This window comes from Gobio gobio (assembly GCF_949357685.1).
Source record: "Gobio gobio genome assembly, chromosome: 18".
NCBI lineage: Eukaryota > Metazoa > Chordata > Actinopteri > Cypriniformes > Gobionidae > Gobio > Gobio gobio.
In genome coordinates this window covers 4,860,780-4,881,574 of record NC_137111.1, presented here as the reverse complement: position 1 = coordinate 4,881,574, position 20,795 = coordinate 4,860,780, and the positions used below count along the sequence as shown (strand labels likewise).

Here is a 20,795-nt window from a genome sequence, read left to right as displayed (position 1 = left end):
TTAGTCATCACGTCACCTCAGCTCCACCCACGTCCCGCCTCTTTGCCCATTTTCTGTTATCCGGGAGTGACGCGCAATGACAAGATGGCGACGGCCAGCTCGACCCGACTTTACGCTTCAAAACTGCTCTTCAGAATCCTACGGGTGACGTCACGGACACTACGGACATATTTTTTTACAGTCTATGGTGATCACACAATTACAGCTATTTCAGAACATTATTGTGCCGCTGTTCCTTTCCTAACAAATACGTTAAAGTACAACATTAACAGCATGGCAAATAAAAAAATAAAGAATATATAGTATATGCACATGTGTAACGGTACACATATTACTACCGAACCGTTTCGGTACAGGGCTTCCGGTGCGGTGCACGTGTGAAACCGAATGGTACCGAATACAATCTTTAACAGTTAACAGTCGGCTTGTTGTACGCGCAGAACACACTTCAATCCGAGTTCACACACGAACATATTAAGTATTCAGTCCATTTTATCAGGAAATTCAAACAATAAATGTTTTTTGATGCTCTTTAATGTGTAAAACAGGAAAAAAAGATACCAGTAATTTCAAAGTAAAGGTTTATATAGACTTTTTCCCTTCTTGGACAACCAACCAATCACGGTCTTCAAAAGACTGTCATAAGCCGCGTTTCCACCGCAGGAACTTTCCCCAGGAACGAGGATCTTTGGGCCGGTACTCAGTGTGTTTCGACCGCAGGGTCTAAATGAAGTTCTGGGTAAATATTTCCCCCTCCAAACGGCCCTGCTCGCGAGGTGGTACTTTTTCAAAGTTCGGGAACTTTCGGGGGCGGGACTTGGGCGCTGAGCATGCTGATTGGTTGAACTCAGTCAGCATTTTATATCAACCGCCATTTTTAAAAGTCTTGCGAGGTTCGTTCTGCGTTCAGTAAATATCAGTCTTGCTCTTTCTGTCCGATGGCATGTGTTCATCTCAGCAATCGCACAGTCAATGTCCGTAAAAGCTGATAATAACATCCGTTGTCTTATTTTAAATCTAGCTTTACGAGCTTTCAGAATACGCTTTAGTATCAGTGCTCGTCTCTTTTCCGCCGTTTTGTTTAGTAAATCAATACATAACCAGCAAAAGCAGCTCTGCTGCATCTCCTCCACTTGTTATTGTTGCAGACAGTATCGCGCAAAAATTATAATTGTCTGTGTGACTGGGAGGATCAGTCGCGCGCAGTCCCACGTCTCTGGATTAATTTGCCTAATCTTCACGGTGTTTTAGACCGCAGTGGAAACGCAGACAGTAGCAGGTCTGGGGGGAAAAAAAATTCCTGGTACAAATTGTTCCGGGTAATTTAGTTGGAAATGGGGCATTGCTACAAGGTTAGCCCCGCCTCCTCACTAAGATATTGTTTTTTTTCCTCGCTCAGAGTTGCTCTCAGACCTGAATCACTCTTAAGCTAAGACGTATACGTTTTTAAGGTAAATTAGGAGCTTTCTGACAGGAAGAAGAAGCTTTTCTTAGAAGCTTTAAGAATATGGGCCCTGGGTGTCATATTAGACAGCAACATGGTGTTCATATGTTACAAAAACAGCCTTCTTCCACATCGCTAAGCTATGGAACATGCTATCTGTTTCTGATGCAGAAATATTAGTTCATACAGACCTCTAGACTAGATGACTGTAATGCATTATTCGCTGGTTGTCTGGCATCCTCAATACACAAATTACAGTTAGTCCAAATGTGAAGCTGCAAGAGGGACAGATTGTTTACAAGAGGCTTTTTCGACGTCTTTCCGTGATTGAAACACTGATTGAGCGATTACACGAGACATGATTCATGTTCATCTTCAGGTTCATTCTTACCATTTCTGTGATTTATTGGATGGGAGAAGCATAACAAATAATATTCAGTGAAGTTTTGCTCATGTATAAACTGAAAACAGCAAAGACGGAGAGAGAAAGAAAGAGAAAGAGAGAGTCTTGGGATTTAAGAATCGATATCAATTCATCAAATTGAGAACTGAGAAATCAATATTTTCAACCCAGTTTTGTATTTGTGTATGGTACACTATAAACCCCAACGCTTAAAATAACTAATTGATTTGAGTAGAACAAACTTAAATTTAGTGTATTATTACACAAATGAGTTCAGTTAAATGAACTTTTGATTATTTAGCACTTTTTTCTTTCAAGTTCACAGGACTGATATATTTTAAGTAAATTGAACTGTTTCATTGTTTTGAGTTTCATGAAATTATATTTTTTGTGCAAAATTAATGTTAAGTGGGAGATTTGGTAGTGATTAATATGCTAATGTAGAAGAGTTTAATGTGGGTTTTTGGAGCGTTACCATCATGTGACTTGGTTTGAGAGCAAGTCTGTTAAAGGTTTATATTGTTCAGCAAGTGCTATACCATGCTATTGTTAACATGTTAGCAAATTAGCATCTTCTGAATTAGTTTGTTATAGCTACAATGTAAACGCAAATAAATTGGCAAAATATATATATATATTTAAAAAAATATATATATTTTAAGTTAAGAAATGTAAAGTTTAAGTAAGCAGAAAGATTTTTATTTTCTCATCATAAATTTTGATTGCTCTGAACTTGAAATATTTGAGTAAGCCAATTCATACGTTTAACTTAAAAATGTCACGTAACCTCAAATTTTTAGTAGTGGAAACTTGGCTAGCTTTAACTAGCCAATTCAATAAATGTCACCTTGCTAATTGGTTACACAATACTTTGATAGCATTAGCATATCATTTGCTGAATGAGGACAGCAATATAATACATTTAACATGAATCTGTTCTCTTAAACTAAGCTCATGATGGAAACCCTACAAAAGAACCAACATAACAGAAACTTTTCTAAACTAACATAACTCATTAAACACTAAATCTCCACCTTAACATTAATCTTGCACAAAAAAAGAAACATTATATGACACCTAATTTTGGCATTTACTGTCCTATTTGAGTGCCATGGCAAAGCATGCTGGGAAATAGAAATCCCAGCCCAGTTTCAAGTAAATTTAAGTTCGTCTAAATTAAAAGAAACAAGTTCATAAAACTCAAAACAATGAAACAATCCAGATTACTGAAAATGTGGCATTTTTGGAAGTTCTAAATCCTCAAAAGTTCATTTGTTTGAACACATTTGTTTAATTTGAGTTGGCTCTACTCAAACCAATTTGTTATTCTGAGCGTTAGGGTTTACAGTGTAGCTAGGTTTATACTAATAAAAATGTTTACATTGAGGTAAAATGAAAAGTTTAAGTTGATTGTATGAATTAGTGTACTCAAACATTTCAAGTTAACAATTCAAATGTATGCAGTGTTTCCCCTACAATGTATTCACAGCGGCGCCACTGCAAAATCTTCACATGATCAGTAATATCACGACATTCACTTACACACTGTAAAGGAGAGAGAAAGAGATTGACGATGGCCAGAGAACTAAACTAAAATGTAGTCGGCTTACACTTTCACAATATCACAGGGCTGTGATATTAATCTTTTTTTCGCTTCCAAGGATTAAAAAAAGAAGATATGAGGTAAAACTATTATAAACTATGCTCGCGCATCGTCTAGCACAACTTCCTTCCCTTCACAGCGCGCGCTGTCATTTCTCCTCAAACATGCATTTAACGTCAGATTCAGCACAATCCATGATTGTTGTCAAATGCACTCTCCACTTTGGCTAAATTGCAGAACGTGTTTGATTAAATGAAAAGCACAATAATCCGCGCAATAGACGCTGTTTCCAAGTTCAAGGCAGGCGTGTGTGTGTGTGTGTACGCACGCTGCGAAATGGACCGAATTGCACATATGCTTCGTGTGCGCGACTAAACCATCAAATACACAACAAAATAGCCTATATGTCAAAATGACAGGCTTGGAGAGTATTCACTTAAACACAGTTTAGCTTAAATGGGCGTAAAAGGGAGAATGATTTTAGATCTGCGTCTTAAAGGGGCAGCATCTAATAAACTTGGTGACGATTGAGCCATAATGTGAATCAAAACAACAATATATTTGATTACTAAAAACTTAAGGTAAAAAAAAAAACATCATGTAATAATATTTCCCAATATTAGGCTACTGTTTTTTCTGGTATTTTTGATTAAATAAATGCAGGCTTGATAAGCATGAGACTTTTTGCAAAAACATAAAAAAGAATCCAAACACTATGGGGTTTTTTGTTGGGTTTTTTTACATATTGCCCCTTTCTTACATTTGAGCCCTTGCCCCTTAGGAACTTTCTGCACGTCCCTGCAGGTTATTGAAGTAAAATAGGCTATAAGATAGTCACCTTTTAAACTAATGAAAAGCTTAATTTGGATTTTAATGTTCAAAATGTCTATTTCTATCCACAAAACTTGCCAGAAGTCATGGTTTATTTTAATTTTTTATTTATTCCGGAGGTGCATGCCCCCGGACCCCCTGACGAGCGGCTTGGATAACAACCTCCGGCACGTAACAGCACCGCTGCTGGAAAAAATTCTAGGGGAAACACTGGTATGTACAAAATATAACACTGCCAGTTCTGCTTAACCCTTGTGCATCATAGGTCCATCCTAGAGGACAAAAATGTCATAAAATAATAATATTGGGCAGACAGACTTAAGTTTAAAGAATTTTAAAGAAGACCCATGGCAGATTATTGTTGAAGTCAAAAAAAGTCTAGAAAGTTAAACCAACAAAAAGCTGTAGAGGTTTAAGTTTATGAAAATGATTTATGAATGATATTTTAAATAGAATACATATTTTATGAAACATGTCAAACTCTAAAGCTGCAATAAAATCAAAGCCATGAATCTAAACAAGTTTGAGGTTGATATCTCAAAAAATGAGCTTTCAGTCAGAGTTTGTTTTGGCGCAGTGCCAACTTTCCCCATCAGATGCCATCAAAACTCCACTGGTGTGCGCTTCGATTTGTGTTTTTCTCTCTCAAATATTACAAGCACACACACTCGGACATCCATACTAACACACACACAGTTACAGCTGCAAAATGTATCCAATTGGCTTTATAATACGCAGAAACAGAGAACAGGAATAAAGTGAGCATTCGCTTTATACGCCAAACATGAAAAACTAAAATGGCACCATCTGGCAAAAGTAAACAGTACTAATTTAAAGACAGAATGAAAGCCTACTGACAAAGATTGCATCATTTTATAGTTAAACGGCCCTAGGCTTAACAGTTTTATGGGTTTCAATGGTGCTGAGAGGAACTATTTTGTGTTACTAGTGCAAAATGGATTTTTTTTAAAGGAAATGAGGGTGAAATAGTAAAATTCCAATCAACATACACACCGTTGCCAAAATGTATGTAACGCAGGCAACTGCACAAGGGTTAAATTTCTTTGAGTTTTGCCAACTTATTTGGGTTTACATTCAAACATAAGAACTGGAGAACTGCCATCAGACACTTGTCTTGCACAGACACACACAACCTCAAACACACAAAATGACTAATTCAACCGCACTTGACCTCCTGCACTGACCTTCAGAAAGCCAACTAACCCCGTCACAAATGATGTGAATAACTGTGCCAGAAACACAAACAGGCCATTATCAAAAAGAGAAGAGCAGAAAAGTGGCTCTTCTTGTTTTCTGGTCCCTCTTCTCACTCTGTAATAAACACGTTAGGGTTGCACAGGAAGAGAACATCGTCTAGACAATAGACACACAGAAACCTCCCAGACTGCAACAGGTACGGCACACAATGGAGAAACGCTTTAGATTCGGAAGTTCACACCACATTCATCCCAATACTTCCGCTACGATGGCTGCTATTGTTTATTAAAGGTACTGAATGAAACCTGCGATCTATGAGAGGACAAAACCGGCAAGTGGTATTGGCGTGTTCTTGGGCGGAGCACAGAACCGGTTCTTCCTGTTAATGTCGCCCCTCCTCCACCCTTCAGCACGTTTACATTCACTTTTTAAACCCCTCGGTCAATATTTGATGCCTGATTGGAATCAAACACAGTTAAACACAAAGCTAACACAGTCACAACGATAACCTTCCCAATACAAGATGATACACACAAAACTCAAACTGGAAAAAACAGCTTTTATAATGACCAGACCCATTTCCTCCCATTGGGAATCATTAAATTACTTCTACATTTTTAATACAAATGAAAAAATTATTAGCTTGCAAATTTACTTTAGATAAAAGTATTTTAAAAAGCTAGGTTTGTTTTTATCTCATATCATTCTTAAAGCTACACTGTGTGATATTTTCCCCCATCTAGTGGTGAAAAGGTATATGACCATCCAGTGAATATTAGTTTCTCTCAATTCCGATTTCGTTTTAACTCCTACGGTGGCCGATTTAGTCCAAGATTAACATGGCTTCCAGTTCGACCTGGTCCACATTCGACACGGTGCCATCGAGTGTTAAAACGCGAAAGGCAAAGCTTAAATTTACGGGAATGTCCCTCTTTGGCTAATGTACTTTCAAGATGGAGGAGCAACATGGCGACCCGCATTCAAACCCTCACCCGTGTGTATTTTCAATGGCATATTATAAACTTACGAGAATACTTTATTACGTGAAAGAAGTAAATATACATTAATGAGCACATATATTTTTGAAAGAACTAAGTGTTTTTAGCTAAGAATAAACTAAAACAGTTACACAGTGTAGCTTTAAGAATTTCTCATATACCCGTTTACTAGGGGTGTGACGAGATCTGGCGAGATTAAAAAGTGACGAGATTTCTCGTCTAGGCTGTCTCGCGATACCGCCATTGTAGGGCTGGGCGATATGACGATATTATGGCATATCGACGATGTCTCGCAAATATCTCGATGTCGATAACAGTCAGTGTTATCAGACGATAATTCACAGTATCATAAAAATGACGACTGATAAACTCACAGGACATTGCGTTGCCAAATACATTATAAATAGCTTAGTAGTTACCATACACTTACCTTTTTAGTGTTTTTGATGCATAGCTACAGTAGCCTATATGTGTTAAAGCAAAACATTGAAGTATATGGATAAGATGTTGGTTGTGGTTGTGCGCAAAGAGAAGCACGTTACAAATTAACGAGACATAGGTTGGCTTGACTAAATGTTTTAAACAGCTCTAAAAATATTATTGGCTATTAAATTATAAATAGAATAGCCTATTAATAATACAAATATTAATCAAACATGTAAACCTGGAACATTTAACCTGGAACATTTAAAATACTAACGCTAAAAATAAAACGAGAGAGCGAAACCTTTGAAAAAAAAAAAGAATATTCAGGACACAATGCGAACGATATTCAATCATTTAGACAAATTGCTTTTATCAGTAACATATTCAAAACGTTTTTTAAAAAAAATCAAAATATGGGTAAACAAACATCACCTTAAAATAACTATGCAGGTGATCTGTAAAACACCGTAAATGTGGTTTACCCAGCATGTCTTAACAGTTGCGTATGAAAATCATAAATGCATTTTTTAAAATCATCAGTAAAATCTTCAAAAAACTAAATCATCATTCAAAATTAAAACAATTGATTTTTTTTTTAATTAGACACCTTAATAATAAAATATAATCCAAACACAACGTTATTTAATTGTCTTAGCAGTTGCCATGCATTTTTTAAAAAATCATTAAAATCATCAAAAATCTAAATTATCATTCAAAATTAAAACAAATATGTTTTCATTTTTTAAAAATACATTAGGCTAGTTCTCAGAAATAAAATATAATCTAAACACCACGTTATTTAATTGAACCTATGCATTTATAAAACATTAACGCAACAATCTAATGCAGGTTTCTAGACACAAAATTTTGCATGATTTTGCTTAGAAAGCCCTTCTTTAATGTGAATTTCGTTTTGTATAAATTGTATCTTAATTTTAATCAACGTTTAATCAGATAATTGCCTGGATTTAATAAATAAGAAGCAAATAGTCTATAGCAGACAATAATTGCGGGAGCGATCACATGCTTTGCGCATGAACTTGAGCGTGTCTCAAATAAACCCAAACTCAGCAGCTACTTGTCTCACAAACATGAGAAATATGTTTATATAAAGCTTGAAATGTCCACTTTTAAACGTAACGAAAATAGTCCAGCAATGCGCAGTGTTCAATAGTGGCAACGATATGCGTCCGTTCATTCACTCTTGTCAAAGACGCATCCGTTTACAAACCAATCAATGTCCCACATAGATGAAGACGAGTGGACGCAAGTGTGTCATGTTAAGTTCTTCGCTCGAATAATTGCAATGTGAAACCAAACCAAAACTAACCGAATGTATAAAATTTATCAAAACATGAACTTCGGTTCGGACCTTGGTGCGGACTTTCAGGTGTGAAAACGCCCTACACTCTCCAAGAGCTATCTGCCAAATAATCTGCTGTGTGGATCTCAGGCACATAAATCGTTCCGAGGCAGTTTGATTGTAGTACCCAGTTTTTGTCTATGTAATGAGCAGTAATTGACATGTAAGGTGTCATCGTATTGCTGCTCGACCACATATCCGTCGTAAGAGCGACGTAATCCGCGCTACTGATGTTAGTCATAAGCTCAGTTTTCTCTGTATTATCCAGCTCTGGAATAGCTGTTCTTGAGAAATAATTCCGACTGGGTACTTCATACTGTCGGTCAAAAGTTTGAAGCATGGACCGGAATTCTGCCTGGTCCACAAGACTAAGAGGCATCATATCTTTAACCAGAAAACGGGTCACAGCTAGAGTGCACTGTCTCCATTTTAAACTGGATTTATCGTACTTCTTTCCACAAGCGAACGCAGAAGCAATCTGAGTTAAACTAGAACTTTTCCCGCTTTGAGAAGCGGCTGCAGAGCGGGGCTCAAATGAGGCCGCTACACTGGATGGTGTAGCCTATGTGGATATGGCAGCGGAGATTAGTGGGCTGCGCATCTTCAACCTTTACTTTTTTTTTTCACAGCCTGCAGATAGCCTCTGTTGGATCCGCTGGTTCTCCATTTGCATTTGGTTTTAAATCCATAATACTGCCAAATTACCGGTGTGCATCTTTTCTTTGATATTAAGCCGTTGTCCTCCATTTTATGCCTGGAAAATTGACACAGACATGAGCAATGGCGCGCGCGGGCGAGGTCAGTGCGGAGTAGACGATATTATCAGATATCGCGATATTTTTGAAGGCGATTATCCCCCCCAAAAAATTCACATATCGCCCAGCCCTACGCCATTGAAATCAAAATTAGCACCGCTACTTTTACATCAGGTTACATTCTCATTTTTACAAACTGATATAGATTCTTAAAACCCAAGAATCGATGAATCTATCCTGTTTCCAGTTGATGATTATAACTTTATGGAGTGACGAGAATAGTTTTTGTGCGCAAAAAAACCCTAAATAACAACTTATATAGTGATGACGATTTCAAAACACGGCCTCATGAAGCTTCGAAGCGTTATGAATCAGTGAGTCGAATCATGATTCGGATCGTGTGTCAAACCGCCAAACTGCTGAAATTTGGCGATCCAAACTGCTGAATCGACTCACTGATTCATAACGCTTCGAAGCTTCATGAGGCCGTGTTTTGAAATCGTCATCACTATATAAGTCGTTATTTAGGGGTTTTTTGCGCACAAAAACTATTCTCCTCACTCCATAAAGTTATTGTAGAGCCGCTGTAGTGAGATGGACTTTGTAACGACGTCTTTAGTGCCTTTTAAGGGTCTTGAGAGTGAACCGTGCATTGAGCCAATGGAGGCCTTTCAGAGCATCAGATTTACACTAAAATATCTTCATTTGTGTCTGAAGATGAACGGAGGTCTGACGGGTGTCCAACCACATGAGGGTAAGTAATTAATGACAGAATTTTAATTTTTGGGTGAACTAACCCTTTAAGTGTTTGTATACAAATCAGTACATTTTTACCTTCAATATAGGCTAATATAGCCTAGTTAGTAGGCTACAACTTTACAGCATTAGTTGAGAGATTTGTTTTCCTTGAGATAATTTGACATGTACTGTACCTGATATATACAAAATAATCGATATTGAATCGAAATCTAATCGAATTGCAAGCTTGTGAATACTTTGTTTTGTGTCAATACCCAGCCCTATTTTACATTACATTGTCGTTTTTCTTTTTATAGAAATAAAAATGATTGCGCAAAACGTTTTAGACCCCGTTTATAGCTGTATTTAGCGGCATCCACTTCTGATCGGATTTTACGAAAACACTTCTTAAAGCTACACTGTGTAACTTTTTTAGTTTATTCTTAGCTAAAAACACTTAGTTCTTTCAAAAATATATGTGCTCATTAATGTATATTTACTTCTTTCAAGTAATAAAGTTCTCTCGTAAGTTTATAATATGCCATTGTAAATACATACGGGTGAGGGTTTGAATGCGGGTCGCCATGTTGCCCCTCCATCTTGAAAGTACATTAGCCAAAGAGGGACATTCCCGTAAATTCAAGCTTTGCCTTTGGCGTTTTAACACTCGATGGCACCGTGTCCAATGTGGACGAGGTCGAGCTGGAAGCCATGTTAATCTTGGACTAAATCGGCCACCGTAGGAGTTAAAACGAAATCGGAATTGAGAGGAACAGAAACTAATATTCACTGGATGGTCATATACCTTTCAACCGCTAGATGGGGGAAAATATCACACAGTGTAGCTTTAATACCAGATGAATACAAGGACTTAGACACATTTACAGACTCTGCAGCTCAGAGGTGGCATCATTTACACTGCAATTGCATAAATAATGCTGTCAGATTAATGTTAAGAAAACAATATTGAAGTATAACATTAAACATGAAAATGGTTGATCCATTCAAGAACAAAGCTAGGTTCTCCCTGTGTCTAAATATGTCTACTTCTCATCTATACAGTACAAAAATGCCCAAAAAAGTAGGAGAAAAGCTCGGATTGGCAATCTGAAGGACATGTCACTGCGCTTCCTTTGACAATATTGTGTCTAATAATGTAACTGACCATATTAAATTCTTGTTTGTTTAACTGCTGTATAAAACCAATATCAGATATCCCGCTTGCAATCATGCTGATTTTCCAGAAAAACAGCCTTCTTGATATTGCTTAGCTATCATCTGATATAAATTTAAGGGAAAAAAACCTCATTTTCACCCCCATATTTTACATTTTTCAAGGCATTCTAGCTGCATTTACAACATTATCGCAGATGATATAACCCAGCCCTACAGTCTAACCGCGTATTCGACATAAAAAAGGATTAGCAAAGCTTGCTGAGAGAGCAATGATTCAGACTAGCATCAGACCCCTGACTCTGACCAACAGGCATTGGTTCCCCCACACACACATCTTTCGTCACGATTAACTCTCCTCACAGCATTCCTCGCATTTTAGGCCAAACAACACGTCTCAGATTCCAGGAAATCTGCACGATAAGAGCGTTCAAACCGACAAGAAACAGGCTTTAAGATATGGTTTTTCCACCTCTTCCCAAGTCTTTAACCTCAGTCAGAGTAAGCCTAAATGCTTTTGGTTTTGATTTGGGCTCTTGACTAAATGTCCTACGGTCACATCGGGCCCACATGGTAGGCAAAGGAGACTGAAATGTCCAAGCATTAACTAAATTCTCTCTCAATATACACTCGTGAGATGTTGATATTTGTCTCTGGAGACTCTAGAGAGCCCTATTGGCTGCTCTGCTTGCTCTCACAACAAAAGTCCTGCTTGACTGACTACCAAACAAACAGAGATGTCAAACAGGATGACAGCACATTTTACAGGAATTGCAATCATTCAGAGCATTCAGGGGTTGTGTTCTGGTTAAAAACCTACACTTACACCCTCAAGTATTTTAAGAAGAAATGTTTCCATGCTTTACAACTTTAGTATGGACTGAACTTTAGAAAAAAGTGCTGCTTTATCTGAAAGTATGCAATAGTTTTGCGTGAGATTCCACGTCAACTCTCTTTATTTTTATGGTGAAAGAAATGCCAAAATATTAAATGTCATGGATGTATATTGACTGAGTAATCCACTATTTTGTTGAAGGGGTCAAAATGAGATTATTGGTTTCTTCAGACTTTCCTCTTTAAACACAATCAGTATTAGCTTTGAAAATGTTTTTGACCACTGAAAATGTGTACAGTTGACCAATTTACTCACGGAGCCGCATTAAGATCTCCATATCTCTGGGAATGAACCATCGAGGGCGTTTAAAATGGAGATACCAAAAGAAGAGTTTGTTAAGAACCAGAATCTAAGATGATATTAAGATATCTTTAATATTTCTTGAGTTACAGGCATGCAAATATGGTGTAAAGACCACAAAAAGTGCTTTTTTCCCATTTTTGAACAGCGTATAATGCAACACAGATTGATAAACTTTAGTGATGTAGATCGATTCATTTAATAAAAGATCCAACTCTAAAAAGAATGATTCATTGACCTGGACCATGGATGAAGAAAGACAAAATAGAAATAGCGGGGGGTCAAAATTACAATTTTCGCCTGAGATTTGGAGCCAAATTACAGGCGTGTAAAAATGACTTTAGAAAGATGGCAGCATCATTATATTATTTTCACACAGAGATTGGTCGATCTATTAGTGAAATCTGTTGACTTTATCAATCTGTGTTGCATTATACGCCAACACTGACCGTTCAAAAATGGGGAAAAGACACTTCTTGTGGTCTTTACACCATATTTGCAAGCCTGTAACTCAATAAATATTAAAGATATCTTAATATCCTCTTAGATTATGGTTCTTAACAAACTCTTCTTTTGGTATCTCCATTTTAAACGCCCTCGATGGTTCATTCCCAGAGATATGGAGATCTTAATGCGGCTCCGTGATTAAATTGGTCAACTGTACACATTTTCAGTGGTCAAAAACATTTTCAAAGCTAATACTGATTGTGTTTAAAGAGGAATGTCTGAAGAAAACAATAATTTGGCTCAATCTCATTTTGACCCCTTCAACAAAATAGTGGATTACTCAGTCAATATACATCCATGATATTTAATATTTTGGCATTTCTTTCACCATGAAAATAAAGAGAGTTGACGTGGAATCTCACACAAAAATAATGCATACTTTCATAAAGCACCACTTTTTTCTTTTTGTGGTACTTTCATGGTGCTTCAGTAAAAGCTTAATTTATTCTATATGCATAAAAAGAACAGCCAGAACATTATTCAATGTTTTTCCCCAAAGAATCAAGAATCTTTTTTCCTATAAAGAACCTTTTGTGGAATGAAAAGGTTGGATGTTAAAGGTTGCTCATCAAAGCCAATAAAGAACATTATTTTTAAGTGTAAAGATAGTATTAATTGTACATTTTATAATAGAGCCAATGGAAATCAAGATGAACATGCTCAGACATGAATAACTGATATCTGCACTCAATAGTTCAACAATAAATGGTTAAAAACCGGAATCCACTCAGTCCTTAAAGGGAAAGTCTGATACGTGGCCAATTTACTGGCGTTTCATGTTTCCACATGTCTGTAATAAAACTCAGCTTCAGTTTTTTTGTCCCAGCAAAGATACGGCGGAGACCAATAACAGCTGTTAATTACACAAAATTAGCAGAATTAGACACAAGCGTGCAACTGTGACCTGTAGATGTTTTGATCTCTTTTCTCACGTTGCCTTGTGGAGCATTTATCATGTTCACGCCTGACTTAATTCTGCATTCGAGTGCTTGATGAAACCGGATCAAGGACTTTATCAAGCACGCTTGCAGAAGGAAATACCCTGGAATTCCCTAAAACAAGATTATCCCTAGAAGAGAGCCCACACAGATAAGCTCAGACATGATAGCCTTGAATGTTTTATTGCCTTTGAGAAAGACGCGCTGCAGTTGATGGGCACAGCGTTTGAATCCGTCATTGATCTGGAAGATTTAATTCATTACATGCCAAGGAATCAGTTTGAGCAACACTTGTGCTCAGTCTATCAGATTGACTGCTGTAGAGTAAAGCAAACGTGTGCTCTTTATCAGACCTATCAAAGCCCTCCACTGCTCTTTTCTGAGAGAGTTCTTCTCAACTCCAGTTGGTTTTCCTTGTGTAATCTTTACCGCATCCTAGAAGTGTGATTGAAGTAAATGAGAGGGGAAAGGCTTTTTGAGTTGATGTACCGCAATGAGAAGTGAAGGAAGTTGCATCATGGTTAGGAGGCTTTAACCCTGCATTAAGCCTGAAGAGCGTGCCGCTGGTTTTCTCCTGAAGGTTGAACGCATGGATCTGTGCTCTGAGAGACCGTTAACCGGAAGGCTCAGTTGAAAATCATTAAGAAAAGCTTATTCATGTCATATTGCATACTAATTTGTCAGTACCACTTCAAACAACTAGTCTGGATCACATAAGAGGCTTTCGAACGTTTTCAGAGTTCCTATAACTATTGGCGGAAGTGCCCACTTCTTCACACGACAGGAGCTGGGAAAGAGTTTAGTTATGGGAATGTCTTTTGGGGGAATTACATTGGCTTTCCCTTCAGAGTGAGTCTAATGATTAGATGCAATGATTGGCTGAACACATGCCATATGAAATGTCTGCGCAGGGCTCCAGACTAGAGCTGCAACTAACGATTATTTTTTCTGTCGACTAATCTAACGATTATTTTTTTCGATTAGTCGACTAATCTAACGATTATTTTTCCGGATTAATTTTATGATTCTTTTTTACTGATTATTGTATTTCAAAGAGGGTAGTGAATTTGTATATTATTTTAACATGAAATCAATGAATGATGACAATATTAATTGTATTTCAGGAAGGGTAGTGTACATAGTATGCCATTTTATAATGAAATATATGAACACAAGAAGCTTTTTAAACATAATATATAATGATACTATTCATCATAAAATGTAAACAGAGTAGGCCTAATTAGGAAAAGTTGTTTACTATAGTAGTTGAGTATGATTTACTTATTGATTTGTGTCAATAGTAAACGAAAATGCACTTGTATTTATCTGCAAAAGGTTCACATACAGGAGCTTTCAGCATAGTGTTAATGTATAACTAGTCGTCTATTTTGAAGATACATGTGCATAAACAACGACTAAAGCTGCCAGAAGTGTTTGCCCAAACTTCAAAAACACATTTAAATGATTAAAGCTAGAGGCATATCTTAACTTTAATGTTACTTTAATCATGTAAACTACCTATATACAACATGTTATTATGCATATGTGTTTGGGACAGAGGGGAACCAGGTCGCATTTACAGCAGATATATGCAGCCCATAATAAATAAAAGCACGAGACGTACTGGGGTCGGAGAAGAACACCGGAAAATGTGACCGTCTGTTGCAATACACGCGTGGCGCGTTCAGCTGCGCGAGAGAACACTGGCAGCAGGGTTGCCAGGTTTACACAACAAAACCCGCCCATTCATTACTCAAAACTAGCCCAAAACAAGCCCAATCGCGTTTCGGGGAGGTTCTCTGGTAAACATCGCGTTCGGGGGGTTAAATATGTGTGTTTTTTTGCTTCAACCCGCGGACATGAGACACAGCCCGAGGCAACAGTGTAGAAGAAGCCCAATTCCGCAGAAAAAAGCGGACTTGGCAACACTGACTGCAGTGTGAAAGCTCCCGCTCTCCACGCGCACAGCTTCTGCTCTGCTCAGTGTGAAACCGGCGTTACAGAGCGAACAAAGCACAGTTTTATTCGGCTTCTGTTTAAAGTACTCCCACACTTTTGAATGTCGCGGTCTGGCTTTATATGATAAATGATCATTTTCACTATGCCCGGGAGCAGAAGCTGCCATTATTCTAGATCTTCTGTTCCATTCTAGAACGTAAATATTGTGCCGCCGACGCATCGACACATTTCATGCACGTCGACGTATTTTCGTAGTCGACGTCATCGACGACGTCGACGCGTCGTTGCAGCCCTACTCCAGACTGAGACCAAACGGTCACATTTTGCGACCTTTTTTTCCTGCTGGTGGATATAATAGCAATAAGAGACAGCGCAAGCTCACAACAGGTTTACTCGCGGGCCGATCTTGATCACGTGACAGTTTCTACACAGCGCTGGCAGATCCAGCGAGAAAGCCTTTGAATCCACCACAGAGTCAATAACATTGCATCGAGATCTAGTGGAAGCGTTCGGTGCAGAGTTCTCTGTTATAAACCACACATATCAGATCAAACTGAAAACCTTCTGAGACTGAAATTCAAGCCCTTTTCAAGAGCTTCACACTTTTTCCAGCACTTTAAAGCTCTAAATAGTATCCAATTTTAATGTAAAACGAAAAGTTTAAAGGTGTAGGCCACTTTGGGACAAACAAGCACTTTTATTTTAAAAAAAGACACAAATGACCACTATAACCAGTAGATGGCGGCAGAGGAGCACTTATTGACGACTTACTGTGCGTTCACACCAGACGCGACTTACGCGAATAAATCGCGCTAGGGATGTCACAAGTACCGGTATTTCGGTACCACGTCCGTACTGAAATTATAAAAATGTGACGATACCAGCATTTGTGTAGTACCAGTAGGACCAACTACTCCAGAATATATTTGGTCCCCGCAGCTGCATTCAGTCGCTTCCGTGTTTATTTAAGCACAGGGCTCCAGACTGAAGCCGAATATATACTTGTGTCTGCGAATATTAAACTGCAAAATACTATTTAAATATTACTCCTGCATGTTCTGCGTCTCTGTGTGAATGATGGGGTTTGTAGTCTCTGACGTGTGTCACTATATGAGAACACGAAAGCATAAACCATCACTTCATGAGAATTTACTGTTTCATTTGTGAAAACACAGACACTCAAAAGGTCTTCACGGCAACCAGTCAAAATAAAAGTTTGGTTTAAAAAAAATTAATTGACAGAATATATCAGGCTACTGTTGTAGCCTACAGTAGATTTAGATAAATGTAATAATAATATGTCTCTACTAATAATAATAATAATTATGCCTAGATGTTTGATTATTTTTCACTTGATCTTTTTTTATAAACAATGTTTACTTTTAAACAGCATACAGCCTTTAAATGTTTGCATTATTTACTTAATATGATTATCGTCATAAATAATAAACTTAATACATTTAATTAGGCTTGCTACGATAGTCGGTGTTGCCGGTGTTACCGGTGTCCAGACTCAACACCGGTTACATCACTTGCCCACCGTGGCACCGCCCACCGTCTTTTTGATTTTTTTATAGTAATAAAATAATTTAGTTCAGTTAGAGAACAGACAATACAAATAAAAACTGAACGTATCTGCTTAATAAAGCAGGATCCGACCGTGAGTCTCGGCAGGAGTCATTCATCAGATTTAAGAGTGAGGAGCTGACTGAGATCATCGCGGAAGGTTTGGTTTCAAAGCGAAACGTAAAAGCACCTATTTAAGGGAGTTCGTCATTTGTTTTGTCGTTGTGTTTTTCATTAAAAATAATAGACTAATGAACCCACAATTCAAGCAACCCGCAGCCGAATTGGCGCTAATTCAAAACCGAAAGTTAAATGTGCACGGCCGCACAGAGCGCGCATTGTTTACTTTCGCCTGGCTCCGCAGTGCGAGCCTCCGCTACGCTGACTGCGCGCATTTCTTTTTGCCGCGCGCACCCTCGCGCTCGTGCGGGCGCGTTGAGTATAAACGAGGCTTTACGGACGAACTGTTATTCATTCATGGCGTGCATCTCAATCATAGACTGATCAATGCTTGATCAGTGCCCTGACTACTGAACTAGGGAACTGATTGAGACGCACCCATGGCTTCACAGAGCGCGCATTTACAGACGAGCTGTCATTCACGTGTGTGAATACGCAACACTGGCGCGTTTTCAGTTCAGAGCGGTCGTGTGCATGTTACTTTCGGTTAGATAGAATTAGTGATTTAAAAGCCTCCGCCGGTGATACCGGTATTACCGGTGTTGTCACACATCAATTAACCGGTGGGAAAATTTCCTCACCGTCACATCCCTACATTTAATACGTTTTTTTAAAAAAATGTTAATTAAATTTTTTTTTTAAACATTTAGCTGTGGTACTGAAATTGGTACAGAGTACCGTAAAATGATGGTATTGGTACGACTACTGGAATTTTGGTACCGTGACATCCCTAAATCCACACTTGAACATTTTGAGTTTACTCGCTTCATTCACATTCACTTCCAACAGACGCAAATTCGTGTCATGGGAGGGGCTTCTGCAAAAGCGGCTCGTCTTGTTGCAAAATGGCTGACATGGATTGTTCTAAAATATGGCAAATAAGCTCGAAAGAGCACTCCTTTAATAAACACTGAAGCTGTCGGTCAGTTGGAACAATGGTACATTTAATAAAAGTTAAATATTTACATTTTCCCTATAAAAAAATGTTTTTTGAACATTGCTGTTGTTAATAAAGTTAATTTAATCTGCATTTCAATTCAAGCTCAGCGCTTTACTGTCCAATAAACAAACATTAGTAACTGCACTTATTAATGCAAAAAAAAAAATATTTTATGATTAAATTAACTTTATGATTAAAAATTCCCCCAAATCCGGTGCTGGCGACCCCATCTGCAGAACCGAGTAGCACCGGTGCTGCTCTCGAATGTTAGACTGGAGCCTTGATGACATGTAGCACTGCTAGTTCTCATTGGAGATTTCGTCTCTTAGCCCTCCTTTTTGCTCTTTCAATCGCATAACTTACATTATCACTAAAGCCACAACACACAACTAAAACACTGCTCGATCACAGCATCCACCACTTGTTTAAATCATGTCTTAAGTCACTTCAGAGCTCCAACTGGCAGTGCGAATTCAACCAGGAGAACGACCCTATGGGAAATGTAGTTAGTGTTAAGGGTTTTGCTCATGGATCATTCCTTGTGGGTGTAAAGCCTTTCAGCTATTTGCCTAAATACACCCCCACTACACCTAGCCACCCCATCATGTAACGCAGGAAGAGTTCGCTGGTACCCGCCACTGATATTTCAGGCCCCACAATGTTTTTCTCAACCACATTCTGCTGAGTTCTAGTGTTCTCGGCACAATGACAGTGGGCAAGTTTCAAAGCCTTAGTGAGCACTTTTGAGACTTATACGAGCATTCATAAAACATCACAAATTTGGGCATCATAGAAGTACAGCTCGGTGTACAATGTCCAAAAATGAGTCTGACATGGAACATATATCTGATGCCCTAAAAGCTGTCTATGACACTCCCAATGAGGATATGCTGGGTCATTCCATGTCAAAGCAACCAAATTTCAGGGACGTACCCGGCTCAAATTTTTTATTTTGTTCATATTTTTTCTGAAGAAAGACAAATATAAATAACGCTGAAAGCTAAAATATTAAATGTAATGTCTGTATATTTATTGAGTAATCACGGTTTTGTCGAGGGGGTCAAAATGGCCATTTTCACATGAGATTTTGAGCCAAATTACAGGCGTGTAAAAATGACTTTAGAAAAATGGCAGCATCATTATATTATTTTAACACAGAGATTGGTCGATCTATTAGAAATATGTTGACTTTATCAATCTGTGTTGCATTATACGCCAACGCTGACCGTTCAAAAATGGGAAAAAAGCACTTTTTGTGGTCTTTACACCAAATTTGCAAGCCTGTAACTCAAGAAATATTAAAGATATCTTAATATCCTCTTATATTCTGGTTCTTAATAAACTTTTCTTGTGGTATCTCCATTTTAAAGGCCCTATATAGTTCAATCCCAGAGATATGGAGATCTTAATGCGGCTCCATGTTCAATTTGTTGACTTTTACCCATTTTCAATAGCCAAAAACCGAATGTTTTTTTTTTTGTGGCAAATGTTCACATGCCTATAACTCAAGAAATATTAAAGATATCTTAATATCCTCTTAGATTCTGGTTCTTAATAAACTTTTCTTTTGGAATCTCCATTTTAAACGGCCTCGATGGTTCAATCCCAGAGATATTGAGATCTAAATGTGGCTCCAGGAGTAAAATTAACACATTTTCAATGGTCAAAAACCAAATGTGGGTCACTTTGCACTCATCTTTTTTCTTTTAAAGAGGAATATATGAACAACAAATAAATGTTGAAACAACACAATTGCATAGAATAATCATTCTAATATGATGATTATGGCCAGTAAATGAAACTGCAGCCACTTTTGATACACAAAACTGCATTGAAATTTGGAACATAAAACTAAACTAATGCATGCTTCGTGGAAATGTTGACCGACTCCTAACGATGCTGACTCGGCATGTGCATGATGCCCGACACACACACACACACACACACACACACACACACACACACCTGCTGACTCCGAGGATACAACGCGCTTTAGGGTTTGAGACACGGCCCATAAACGCTCTCATTCATTTTCGGAGGGCAGCACTGGTCCCAGTACCGGCTGGCGAGCTCTTACCTTGGGCAGATCCCGGAGCTGGTTGGCGTCCAGCAGAAGCTCTTCCAAACTCCCTCTGTAGCGATAGATCTCATCCGGGACGAAGAAGAGCGAGCAGTGGCGCTTATCGATCGACTCGATGTGACGGTTGCACCGCCACAGGGGGATACAGTGAAACATCACGAGCCCTGGATGAAGCCCGAACGCTGGGAAAGTTCGAAACTAAGCGCGAGGAACTGGGAGCGCCGGAGCAACTGGTGTCGGACACAGAGTATCGATCCCCGCCGCTACTGTATCGCGCGCAGAAACATGGGATCATAAACCCGTCGCGCTGCACTTCTGCTCTGATCCCTGGAGTTTTTCTTTCCGCCTTTTTCACCTTTCTCGCCACATCTTTCCTGGAAGGCTGAGAAGAGTCCCGGATGCGGTTACATGTCTGTTTCGCTGCGCTTATTTCGTATTTTTTCTGATCCCGGAGTTTATTTCCTCTTAGTCCAGTTTC

General features: G+C 38.4%; 1 protein-coding gene across 1 annotated transcript in view; it reads right to left on the bottom strand.

Annotated features, from left to right (window-relative positions):
• The window catches only part of lrrc1 (leucine rich repeat containing 1), a gene marked incomplete at its 3' end in the record, with an annotated part of 80,937 nt that overhangs the window by 60,094 nt on the left and 48 nt on the right, over window positions 1-20,795 (bottom strand). Inside the window, 1 exon segment of the mRNA XM_079843540.1 lies at window positions 20,315-20,795. This exon segment is cut by the window's right edge and continues 48 nt beyond it. Within this exon segment, the coding sequence (XP_079699666.1) occupies window positions 20,315-20,473 (159 nt within the window). The 5' untranslated portion in view covers window positions 20,474-20,795.